The sequence below is a fragment of the Corapipo altera genome, unplaced genomic scaffold (genome assembly GCF_003945725.1).
Source record: "Corapipo altera isolate COAL_440 unplaced genomic scaffold, ASM394572v1 45, whole genome shotgun sequence".
NCBI lineage: Eukaryota > Metazoa > Chordata > Aves > Passeriformes > Pipridae > Corapipo > Corapipo altera.
In genome coordinates, this window is record NW_020884877.1 from 11090318 (window position 1) to 11103330 (window position 13013).

Genomic DNA, 13013 nt, shown 5'->3' on the forward strand with positions numbered 1-13013 from the left:
ACTAGAAATCCTGAAGGACATGGGCAGTTATTATTTGAAAGCAGTGAAGGATGTGGATCCAGAAATGTTAGGCATCTTTGCAAAAAACTTATCTTTGTGATAAGAAAGACAAGTATAATGTGACAATGAGATACATAGTTGTTAACTGCTTGCGATCTGGCAGGATTCTTGAAGTAACTGGCAGCAAGTGTGGGATTTGTGTGGAATTTGAAAATAGCAGCTCCCTGAAGGAGTAGTTGGAGCACAGTAATTTTAGATTCTTTCAGCACTTGTGATAGAGAAGGTATAGCATGCTCTGCCAGTTGCATGCCTTTACTAGTTTTAATAAGGAAACCAGATTCTCCAGCTGTTCAAACAGTATTAATAAAGAGAAGGAATCATCTGACTTCATTCATATTGGGTAAGATTTTGTCAGTTTTAATAGATAATGCCCTGATTTTCACTGTATCTTTTGAATGAAGGTACTGGAAAATGCATTTCTAAGACAATATCAAAATAGCTGCCATGTATAGTACTACTTGTTTAAATGCATTGAGAGAAGACAGAGTGCTTGAACATTAAGATAACTAAAGTATAGGTAGTTTTCTGTATCCACATTGTTTTGTCATTTTCAATTTTAGAGTAACCAAAAATGAGCTGGGTAGTTTGTATACATATGATAAGATAGATCTAGTAGTTTATGATTTAAAAATCTAATACTGATATCCTCACATTGAGGGAGGTTTATATTTAAGGCTAGTGACACTGAATTCAGTGGCATAATTGGAAATCCAACTCACAGTAAAAATGGAAAAATATTATGTTAATTTTGTCCTAATTTTAAATATTCTTGAGACATTTATACTAAAAGGTAGTCCAAATAAATTAAAATGCTGAAAATATTCATATTGGAAGAAAAGTGACAGAGGGCAGTTCTTGTAATTCTAGAATGTTTCAAAATTAAAATATTGATCAGGCTGATTTTTGAGCACTCATATTTTTAAACTAAAATCAGCTAGAAAAACAGGAGCAAAAGTTTATCTGTATTAATTATAAAAAATTATACAAGCAGTATTTTTTGCCCATTAAGATAACCCTTGTTACTTTGACAGCCAAGTAGCTTGCCTATGAGTATAAGAACTGTTTTTATTTTACTGCTATTATAAATGTATGAAATCATAACAAACCAGTGATACGTCCAAAGATCTAAATTATCCTTTTCAAAAACTGTAAATCTTGTTCTCTTACTGCTTTTTTGAAAGGACTGGTGCTAGTAGAAGTTTTTAAACATACCTTTTTTTTTTAAGGAGTGCTAAAATAGAGGAATGACATTTTTAGAATTTAAGATTAAAGCAGCAACTAAGAGATTGCTAATTTTTGAAAGAGTAATGTAAAGAATTTGAAACCACCTACTCCCAAAAAAGGACTTAAAATTTGGGTTCTCTTTGTGTCCAATTCTTTGATCAAATTCAAACAGAATGATATATTAATACTACCCTTCATATTAGTAGTGTATACTAAAGGTTTTCTTTGAGATTGCAGAATTTAACTCTGAGCCTTATCTGAAGGGAGGAGAAAATTTTCTTTAATATTAGAGGAGAAAGTAGAAAACCTGTATTATCATGGGTTTCTGATGAAATTAAAGGAATGAAAAAATTTATTTTGAACATTTGTTTAACAAGAATTCTTATAATAAAATTTGAATATTAAATCAGTTGACATGTGGATTTTTTTTTTATATATATCAAAATTTCATTTCTTAATTCTATGTAGTAACCTCTTTAAAATCTAAAGAGGACTGCCTCAAGAATTCAGATTGTGAATTGCTTCCCTGATAATATACATTTAAGTTATAGGCAAGACATTGTCTTGTAAATTGATGTTTTGTTTTCTCCTGTTGAAAGAAAATCTTTAAGGAAAGGTCGATTTATGTATATGACAATCTTTTTTCAGGTACTGTAAAAACACTGAAATCTTTGAGAGTCCAAAGAAAGCATTCTTTTTAAAGTAGAAATGATAGGCCATATATTTTCTCTCTTTTTAAGCTCTTCCATTTTTGGTTTTAGTTTTTAGATAGTATAGCTAGAAGGGAAAGGAAGGGAAATTAGCTGTTTCTCAGTGAATCGTGATATTTGTCCTGTGAGAATTAGTATATCTGTCTTGGGAATCTACCTTAGGGACTGGTAACAAATTATTTGTTTGGAAATGTCATTCCTGTGTTCTACTAATTATCAATTTTGTTTGGATTTGTTTTAATATTTATCTTAGTTTTCTTTTAGGGGTCACAGTTTAAAATTCATAAATTAGTCATCATAAAAATCAACAGAAAAGGTGTCGGGTTTTTTAAAATTATAATCATCTTGTGTGTTGAGCAAAAAATGAGAAATAAACAGCAGTTCTACTTTTCCATTTCAGCTCTTGGGTAACAGGAATTCAGAAAATGATGGAATATGTTCAAAAAAAAGTAGATCAATTGATCAGGCAGTGTCCAGATTATAAAGAACTTACTTTGAAGAAACAACAGTGGACTGCCTCACTTGAAGATCATCTAAATAAGGTACATCATAATATTATAAAATGTTTTGGGTTGGAAGGGATCTTAAATATCCAGTAGTTCCAAGCTCCATGGGCAGGGACACCTTCCCCTAGACGAGATTGCTCAAAGCCCCATCAAACCCGGCCTTGACCACTTTTAGGATGAGGTATCCACAACTTCTCAGGACAACCTGTGCTAGGGCCTCACCACCCTCACAGTGAAGAATTTCGTCCTTGCATCTAATCTCGACATACCCTCTTTCAGTCTGAAGCCATTCCCCCTTGTCCTAGCACTCCAAGTCCTTCTCCAGCTTTTCTGTAAGGCCCTTTAGGTACTGAAAGGGTGTCCCATAAGGTCTCCCGGCAACCTTCTCTTCTTTGGGCTGAACAACCCCAACTCTCTCAGCCTGTTGTCGTAGGAGAGGTGCTCCAGCCCTCTGATCATCTTCATGATGATTATCATCATCATCATAACATGTCGTCTACTTAATGCATTCATGAATTGCATTTCCATAATTTAGGTATACAAAAATTAAAGTTGACTCCAGTAATTACAAGTAAAATATTGGTTTGTTAGAGAGTGCACAGTTGTAGTTAGAATGCTGTTGTCAACACAAATGCACCTAAAACTGTTCTGAAAAATGCAGCTGTTTCCATGAGAATGTTTTACCAGTGATGTTCAATTAAGAGTGGATTTGCTTGGATAATGAACTATTATAATTTGTTCTTTTGGAAAAGAAGTGAGCAATCAGGACTGTGACCTGCATGAGGGTTTCCTATGTTTCTGTGTCTTCTCTTTCATTTGGCTGAAGGTAAAAATAGAAGTGTGTCAAAATTGAGAGTTAATAACCATGGTGACTGAACCACAGCAAATTTTCAGTAAAGCTGAAGAAGATTCTGTTCACAATAAAAATTCCTTTTATTAATTAAGCTACCCAATGCATGAAGGGCAGCACAACCTTCTTTAAACTGTTAAAATGCCATGTAGTATTACAGACTCTTTTAATGACTTGTCAGAGATGGAATAAACACATGGCTCCTAAATAAGTTTCCGTGTGTGAATTCAAATTAAAAAATACAATCTTTTAGCAATGTTCATATGAAGGAAATCCAGAGTGTAGACCAGAAAAGTAAATCAAATTTAATGACTGAATAATTAAGTCTGCAATCTCATATTTTGTATTTGCATGATGTTTATAATGAACTATTCTGAATCAAACATGAAGTCAATTTGCCACAAATTTATTTATGTATAAATGGTGTAGAAGAGTCCTCATGATATTGGAACACGGTGAAAAAATATCTTTAAGTTTAACTGAAAATAAAATATTTGCTGGTAGCTGCTATTGGTCTTCTAGAAATGATGTCACTGGCATCTTAAGCTGAAAGTTCAGTTATGAAGGTAATTTTTACTTAAAATGTAGGCTCCAATCTGAACATAAAATTTCAGTCTGCAGTTTGTTCTAGTCGCTTTGTTCCCAGCCTTGCATTAGAGAACATTTTGGAGACTTGTGTCATAACACATGATTTTTCATTGCAGTGAAGAGTGCTTATATTCCTACCAAGCAACACAGTTCCCATCCTAACCTTCTAATGCAAAGTATCCCAAAGAATCTCATGCTAAATTCAAAGGCCTCTCAGTCTTATGTAATAAAGTTTGAACCTCAATTGGCAGCCACTTCTTAAGAAAAGTGTTACATGTGAATGCACTAGTCTAATAATACCTATATGTGCTATGTCTGGTATCTGCCTGTACTCCTCATAATCTGTTTTATTATTATAATGTATATGTAACATCTGAGAGTGACAATTAAATGGAATTCTGTGCATGCATCTGCATAAAAATAGGTGGCTTGGCTTGGCAGAGAAGCTTTGTATGTACTTCCTGAGAAAAAACCCTGGAGCAGAATAGAGATATTTCTTCCAGGACTGTAACATCTAGATCATAATCCAGGTGTGCCTTAGTGAGATCACAGGCCTGAAACACTTAGGGTAAAGGAAAGCACCCTCAACAAAATGAGAGCAAACAGGAGGGTTTTTTGACCACACCTGTGAGAATTTTCTTGGGAAAAATAGAAGATTTTTCTTCCTTTATATTTTAATTCCTGGCATTCTCTGACTATAGATGATATTAAGGCACAAGTTTCACCTTTTCTTTAATTCTTCTCCGTATCCTGCCATTTGAGGTTGAGGTGTGTGGGGGGGAGAGGGGGAAGTGGTGTGTGAGCGAGCAGCTGCTTTGTACTTAGTTGTTGTCTGGGTCTGCTTATATAAATTAACTATGTAAATAATACTTTCAAATGAAGGTGTCGCAGTCGGTTAAAAAAATCACCGTGATGCTTGCAGTTGGTATGGAGGTTGGCTCGTATTTGTGTGAGGCAGAAAGAGTTTTGAACAAACACCTTGAACTGGCTAAACAAACAAAGGTAAAAAACCCTTCAATGATTTTACGTACTTTTAGAAACAAATGCATGCTGTCTGTAATTCTAAATAAGGTGAGAGACTGAGAGTTTCTTGGAAAGAAAATAGGTCTATAGTTTATTTTGAAAAGTGTAATTAATGAATAAAACCATAGATAACATTAAAAGTCAGTCCTTATATAATTTGTTTTCCTCATTGTCTCTGTCTCATGGTGTTATTTGTTACTGCCTCAAGATTCTAGTACCTACCCTTGATAGAAAGGGATGAATTGGCAAAAAAAAGAAAAAAGTAAATCCCATAAGGGGAAACTGTGAAGGGGGCTGTAAAGTTGCTGTCAGATATCAATTGGTCATGTTAGGAGTGCAGCCACAGTATGAAAGCACTGCAGCACTCAACTCTGTAGTGAGGCTATTTTTAAGTCACATCCAGGGCCTTTCCAACTCCCATAGCAGTACTGCAATATCTGAAAGTGTTTTAAAACCAGCTGAATCCCCTCCACTGCCTTGACATAGGTGCATATTTCATGCCTAAGCTGAACAACATGGCAGTATACATTTTAGGACTATGTATTTTTAATTCTTAAAACTCCATTACTCCCACAGAGTTCTCTTTTGTTGCAGGCAACTGTTTATGGGACCCAAGGAATGGGTCCAGAGTACGTGTGGAAATAAAATTCACTTTAAAGAAATTCTGGAGAGCATATAGTAACAATATAAAAATCTCAGCAGATGAGAAAGAACCTCTTTTTGTTCCTCAAGACTGTATAATAGTTGTTAGTGTCTTCTCTGCCAAATTTTTCCATGCTGGGGTGTTACCTTTGTTGCAGTGTATAATCTCCCCGGTCAATAGTAACTTGTTCTACGTATTCTTTCCGTGGATTGTGATATGCTAGCTTTCAAAATAGCTATTTTAATAATATCATTTGTAGGAAAGAAATGGATGTTTTCAGCGTATAATGTCCATTATGAGCTCTTCAAATAAGTAATTCAATTATATAAGCAATCCTAGTGGAAATTAACAATGTGATATCAATATTCACAAGTCCTTTTCAGTCATTTTACATATTTTTCTATGTTTCTACCCTTCAAAGGAAAGTTGGTATGAACTGGAAGCAGCTGAGGGAATCATCAAAGATATGGAAGAGTTGGAACCTGAGCAGGTGGCAGCTTTTTCTAGCAGAACTGAACTTCTGAGTAAAGAGCTGAAAAAAATTGAAAAAAATATTAGTTCAATACTAGAAATCCTAGAAACTTATGTGACCTTTTTAAAGTCAGCTGTAGAGGTATGGATTACTTATTAATTCTCGGACCAGACTGTGAAAATCTAACGAGTGAAAAATGTGCTTACATTGTAATCAATTTTAATTTTTCTCCTCTGAACATTTCCACTCTCATTATATATGTAATGAAAATACTTCCATATATGTACTCTGAATATTAAATGTACTGATTTTTCTTCATATAACTTTTAAAAATGTGTCACATAGTATGTTGATATAGATACTTATTGCTGTCTTGCACTACTTCCACTGAAGTGCTAATTCATCTGAATGGATTTAAAAATTAAATAAAAAACAACTCTAGCTGAAATCACAATCAATTCAATACCAACATAATTTTGGTAGTTGTGCTACCAGGACAACTACTTTTCATTTTGATCTGGATTCCATTTTAAGGTTCTGCAACAGTGTTTTATATTTAGAAAGAAATTTAAGCTGGAATGGAACCTATCAGATAAAATTAGCCATAGGATTTACTTATTTATTGGGTGACAAAATACCAAAAAATTGGATTTCGTCTGCTTCTGATTATTGCTAACTTTAGTTATTAAACAGATCTGTGAAAATCAGTGCCTTGATATACTGGTATATAAAATCCATGTAATGTGACAGAAACTGAGCAAATTGCTGCTATCTGCTTGCCATCTACATGTTCACAAGTTATTTAAAACTATTTTATTATTTGATGTTCATAGAGATTTTAGGGACAATGATAGATTTTAAAATCAGGAAAATATTCGGAGACTGCTATTCAAATTTATCATGTCTTTATTAATGTTCTCATTATGGCATCTCAAGTTTTGATCTGATTTTTGATGTTTATGTCTTCCTATAGGTGAATGATAGTATCAAAAACCTGAAGGAATTCTATAAATCAAAACAACTGCAGACAAATAGAGAGGCTGAAAATAAAATTGCCATGGAGTCAGCTAATACTCAGTGGCAAAAGACTATAAAGAAGATTTTTTCCACACAAAATATGGGTTACTATTTTCTTGATTTAGTAAATGTGGTGAGTTTAATCTGCTAAACCATATTGAATATTTTATATTTCCCTGTGATGAGGTCTAATCCTAGTTCTGTGACTGATGGATTGTGATTTCTCCAGTACCTAGTTTTAGAGGGACTGATGCTGCTAAATACTTTAAAAATATGAAAGTATTATTTCAAGTAATACGAAAAGTTTTGTGATTAACAACGACAGAACCCTTAATGATCCAGTCCATGCATACAAATGTAATATGTGCAGATATCTGTTTTGTTCGTGTTGGAAAGCAACATATATGCAAGTACAGTATAATGTTTACTTCTACTGAGAGGCAAGCAGTCTTTACTGATTGAGGGTATGAATTCTTCTAAAGAAATGGATGTTGGAGCTACTTAAAGATAATCTTTCCCGTGTCTTTTCATTCTTGGGTTCAGCTACACTGCCTAGGCATCCCTATCTAATTTTCCAACAACCTCTCATGAGCTGATCATTTGAGATGTGCAATCATTCCCTGCGCCACACCTCCTAAACTAACCCCAATTAATGCAGACAGCCTGGATAACCAGCTGTTCTTTCTGGTTTTATAGAACAAACTAGGGAGCAGTTACATAAGGTCGAGAAGGGGAAGGTGGTGTTGGTAACCTGCAGCAGCTTGCAAGATGACCTGGGAAAACCTAGTGAAGGAGGGAAAGTGCTCAGGCTGTTAGAGTGGGCTGAAGCGTGTTTGTCACAGCTGAAAGGAACCAAGCACAGTTAAAATAGTCAGAGTAATGGCAAACCAAATATGTGTAGATATGAGGCTGCACTTTTGTCACTGAAAGTCTTAACATATATTCAAATTTTATCTCCCTAAAGACCTGGAAGTGTTTCGACACCATATTTGCTGCTCCCCTGTTCCCGTGATATTCTTAGGTTGTAGCATTGAGCTACCTGGAAGGTATAGCGTGGAATAATAGACACTTTAACCCTTCCATGCTTCAATGCTGCTTGGTTTATCAGCCAAAGGAGTGGTCTTTTCTTCATCTACTTTGTTTTCCAGTTGCTATTTATTCCCCAAAAGGCCACTTTGGGTAGTTCTATCTATTCAAAAATTACTGTATTTTTGTATGAGTGTTAAACAGCCATCAGACGGCAATAATTCAGTCATTACTGACCTGTTCTAGGTTTTAAACTCCAACTTTAGAGATGTCCTCAGTATACAAATTCTGATCTATGCCTATTTCTAAGAGAAAAGTGTATTTAAATGTAACAGAAATCTTTAAAAAGTTACACTTTTATTTTATTAAGCTTTGTTGAGACTCTAGTGTCATGAGGTTTTAATTGTATTTTATAAAAATATATATGGGAAAAAAATCTGTCTGTTTATTTGCCAGGTAATTGAGTGTTTAATATTGAAAGTAGAAAAATCTGTACAAGTAACAGAAGATATAATTTTTAATCTGAATAAAGAAAGGAAAGAGCTGACTGAACTTTGGGCAATCTGGAATTTTAAAATTACTCAAGTAAAACCCATCAAGCAACAGTGCCAAATATTTAAAGAACAACTAAAAATTGTAAGTAAAATAGCTAGGAAAAAACCAACTGTGATTGTTATTCATTTGTTTGTGACTCTCTCTTTAACTATTTTAGATATCATTTAAGAAAAAGTGATGATCAGTAAGGTACTTAAAATAGTTCTCCATAGTCTGTTCTGCCATTCAGTCATCAGGAAGCATGAAATGTTTTTGATCCTTATTTCCCTTACTGAAATGCATACAAGTCCTAGTCTCCACTTCAGATTTTAAGTTTTAAACAAGTTTAATCCATGCTTTACCAGCAATATTTTTTTTCTTTTGCCTTTTTTTTCTTTCCTTTTTTTTTTTTTAAACCAACACTTTATTGTGACTAAATAGCTACTAAACTAAACTGTATTCTAGTAGTTACTAAACTCAAGTCCAACCATATTCATACAGAAAGAGAACTGAAACCTCTTTGGCACAGGGACAGTGTGCAGTGCTCCGTTAAAGCAATGCTATCTAGGCTAGTAGAAGAACGAGGTTTGTAGCCACTGTTTGTCTAGTGCAACTTGTCACTACACCACCACATCTGTTATCACAGAAAATACAGTGTCTGTATGGGTCCTCTAGTCTTGGTGCTTGAATTGTTTTCTCAAGCTGTCTAAAGGTTCCTTATTACCCTGGTCAGTCAGAGGATTTGAGACAGAGAGGCTTCAGTGACAGCATTTGGGTGTCTGATTTGAGAAAGTTCTTATTACAGATTTAGATTTGAATTTAAATGTGGGGGGGGTTATTCACTATAGTTAGAGATGCTCAACTGTTTGATTATATTTTAGACTACCTGCGGATTAGAGATTCTTCAAGAGGCTCTCCAGCTTGCAGCACCAGTTGACCTTGGAAGTGACCTTTTAATTGTTTTGGAACTACAGAAAAAGGTGAACCAAATGAAACCACAGTTTCAGGTGAGACCAATCTAGCGGAGTGAATGGTGGATCAAAAGCTCTTTTTGATGCAGTAAATATCCACATTTATATTGACTCCAGAGACTGTCTGGGGTTAGACTGTTTTGTGTTTTACATGACTTTTCAAAGAGGAAGGGTTTGTGTGTGTTTTTAAGGTAGGGGAGAAGATATTTTACCTTCAGTGTCCACAGAATGTGTTGTGAAGTGTTAGCTATGTATTCAAGTGACACACAAGCATTGGGGTCATGGAAGTGCAAGGAGAGTATCAGCTTCATGCTTTTGAGTTTAGAGCTGCTGATACTTTATCAGAGTACTGATAATTCAGGCTGAGATACTTCATACTGAACTTCCTACCTCCTGTGAATACTGTCTGAGTTTTAGCAATTCAGTGCCCTATAATTATGTTTGACTTGCTTTCATCCAAGGCTGTTTCTCGGTGACAGATGAAATTTGTGTCTAGCAAAAAGTACAGTATGTGGAGACTGTTTTAAAGTGCATGGCATTGACTTTTCCCAAAGGCAATTTACAATTGTCAGATGGTTATTTCATCAAATGTAAAGGAAAAATTGCAAGTATATTTGTGCAGTTTGAGTAACTTCTGCTATTTTTGCTAGCAACTGAATGCTGAGCTTGAGTACCTGATAAAATTATTAGAATTGCCAAGCCAGAAAGGATTTCCTGTGAAAGAGAATTCTGAAAGAATAAGTGAGCTTATTCATTTCCATCAAACAGTAAAGGATGCAATGATAGAATATGATGAGATTTTCAACAAGACAGTCAAATTCCATCACATTAAAAAACAAGTGAGTATTATATTTTAAAATATACATTCTTCCCATTGCAGTTAAACTGTCTCTGGGTTTGGTCCCTGTTGTCTTTTTTTTTTTTCCTTTTCCCCAAAGAAATAGCATTAATCAGCCTATTGAACAGAATAAAATTTTTGATCTAAAACTGCATGAAGTTTGTAAAATTTAAAATTCAGATCTGAACCCAAATTTAATTACTGAAACTCACCTCAACAAAGTTCAGGTGGGTAAGGAAGAAATTGTAAGCTATTTTAAACACACATTGCTTTATATGTTTATGTATTTCAGCTGGAATGTCTGTCAAAATCAGGAGAACTGGATATTCCTGAAATATGTGAGGACCCTGAAAATGTGCACCATGCTAAAGTCTACCTTGTGAATTCTCAGGAGAAACATGCACATATTAGACAGCTATATAAACTACTTATTACCCAGGGAGTGGATATCTTGTCTGCAGTGCAGCAGTGTGTGAGTATAATTATAATGATTTGTGAAATCAAGGATAAATGTGGAAGATTGTTGGAGCTATCTGGCTGAATTTTAGATGTACAAAAATGTATTAATTCTCTGAGAAAAATAAAGAGCTTTAAGATAATTTTTTAAAAAAGGAAATTATAAAATACAAAACAGTTGATAATTGCAAGATTTCTACCTTTAGAGTTTGAAGATATATAATATTATAAAATATATAATATATAAAATATATATATTTAATGTTTGAAGACATTAAATGATGGAACTTATTTTTCAGTAGTTACATTACAAATTGCTTTTGTAAAGAAAAAATAATTTCTGTGAATTCTTTTCTTTTTTCAGAGGTCTATGAACAGATTTACTCTAGAAAACTGAAATAGATTTGAAATAGGGAGGAAATTGATCTTAAAATATCATTGGTCAGGGGAAAAAAAAAGCACGACTTTTGTCCTCTAGTATTTTTTGTGAAGTTCCAGGCCCTGATGGTGGTTTCTCGGATGCCACATCTATATATTAGAACCCTACTACCTTGTAAAAGATGCTTTGCGTATTTATTCTCCTATAAAGAAAGATAGCAGAAGAACAGAAAAAGAAATATAATAACCGTGTTACCTTATTAGTGGATTCAGGACTGATTCGCATGACAATATGGATATAATTTTAGAAAAGAGGTATTTAGTCAGAGCAGAACTTTCATTGTCCTGTATTAGTATATTTACTTAGGAAGAAAGCAAGACATTCCTTATGACTTGCCTAGTTTATTCACACTGCTGGTCTGCCCTTCAGACTGCATATATTTATTATGGCAGCAAAGAGCTATTAAGCAGGTTGTAAAGGACTATAGTAGGTCATTTCCTCTTTTCTCAGAGAAGACACCATGTTTAGGTTGTGACTTTGACCCAAAACTACTCCCCAGACTACTAGTGATTGAAACTGCTATGTACTTGCTCTCCTTACAGCAGAGGTTTAACAGTTTACTCTAGTCCATTGTGGCTGACAAAGCATGTTCTGCCTCAAATTATTTTATTTTAGATTGGTTAAACCAACACATTTCTTGAGATCAATACATTTCTTTGTCTATTCCCCGATTAGAATTGCTTGAATGTTTCTGTAAAGAATCTGAAGCAAGAACTTGCTAGATTTGAGTGTGATAGCATTAACTGGAACTCCAAAGCTGATAAGTATGAGGAAGAACTGTCACAGCATTTCCAACACTGCACCACTCAAGAGGAGATAAACGAGGTAAATGTGATAAATCCCAGCATATTAAATGACTGTTTGAAGGGCTGTTGTGTTCTATAATATATATCTGTTTACCATTCCCCTAAATGCTTCATATGTATCCAGAAAAACAGCAACCTTGGATCCATGCAGGAGCAACAGTAATCTGTGTGCCTCTGCAGTTCAGGATTCTATCAAGCTGTTCGACTGGCAATAAAGTGCTTTCACTGTACCAAGAGGACTGGAAATAGAGCAGCTATATTTTCTTTGGGCTTCAGCTCAGCCAACTCCATCTGAAACATGAGTCTTCAGATTTTTTCTTATGGAGCTGAAGTTTCAAACAAAAGTAGAATTTATATAAATTGCTGTTGTAAGGCTATTAGAAAGGACTTTCAGTATTTTAATGAAAATTTCAGAGTAATTTAGTATTTAACATTTTTTCATTAGCAAAAGATATGATACTTAAACTGCTAGAAGGAAAGGTTCATTGGCACAAGAGACTAGAATTTAGCATTACGGAACTTAAGTTGGGAATATGAAATTCAGTTGATATGATTACCAACTTAGCATCTTGGTAGGCCAAGTACAAATCCATTCACAAATTAGCAAGTTGAATTGGATAGTTGTTTCTGCAAAAAAATTAATTTATGAAAAATATTTCAAAGAATTAATTTTCTCAGAGTAATCCATTAAAATAGGAGGCTGATGGGCTCTAAACTTAATGTTGTGTGGATTGCACTTCTCTGCATCCATGAAGTACAGAAATGGATTCTGAGCTGGAAGTATCGCAAACTAATGTTCCCTACAGTGTGAAGCATACGTAGTAAAAATACAGGACATTTAAAGTTGTAT

The 13013-nt window shown here is 34.4% G+C and overlaps 1 protein-coding gene across 1 annotated transcript in view; it reads left to right on the top strand.

The window, feature by feature from the left end:
- CCDC141 (coiled-coil domain containing 141) overlaps positions 1-13013 on the top strand; it is a 76949-nt gene that overhangs the window by 37952 nt on the left and 25984 nt on the right. Inside the window, exons 12-20 of the mRNA XM_027637394.1 lie at positions 2395-2536; positions 4821-4940; positions 6026-6217; positions 7050-7226; positions 8576-8755; positions 9535-9660; positions 10275-10463; positions 10755-10934; positions 12033-12182. Of these exons, the coding sequence (XP_027493195.1) occupies positions 2395-2536; positions 4821-4940; positions 6026-6217; positions 7050-7226; positions 8576-8755; positions 9535-9660; positions 10275-10463; positions 10755-10934; positions 12033-12182 (1456 nt within the window). The remainder of the gene's footprint in view (positions 1-2394; positions 2537-4820; positions 4941-6025; positions 6218-7049; positions 7227-8575; positions 8756-9534; positions 9661-10274; positions 10464-10754; positions 10935-12032; positions 12183-13013) is intronic.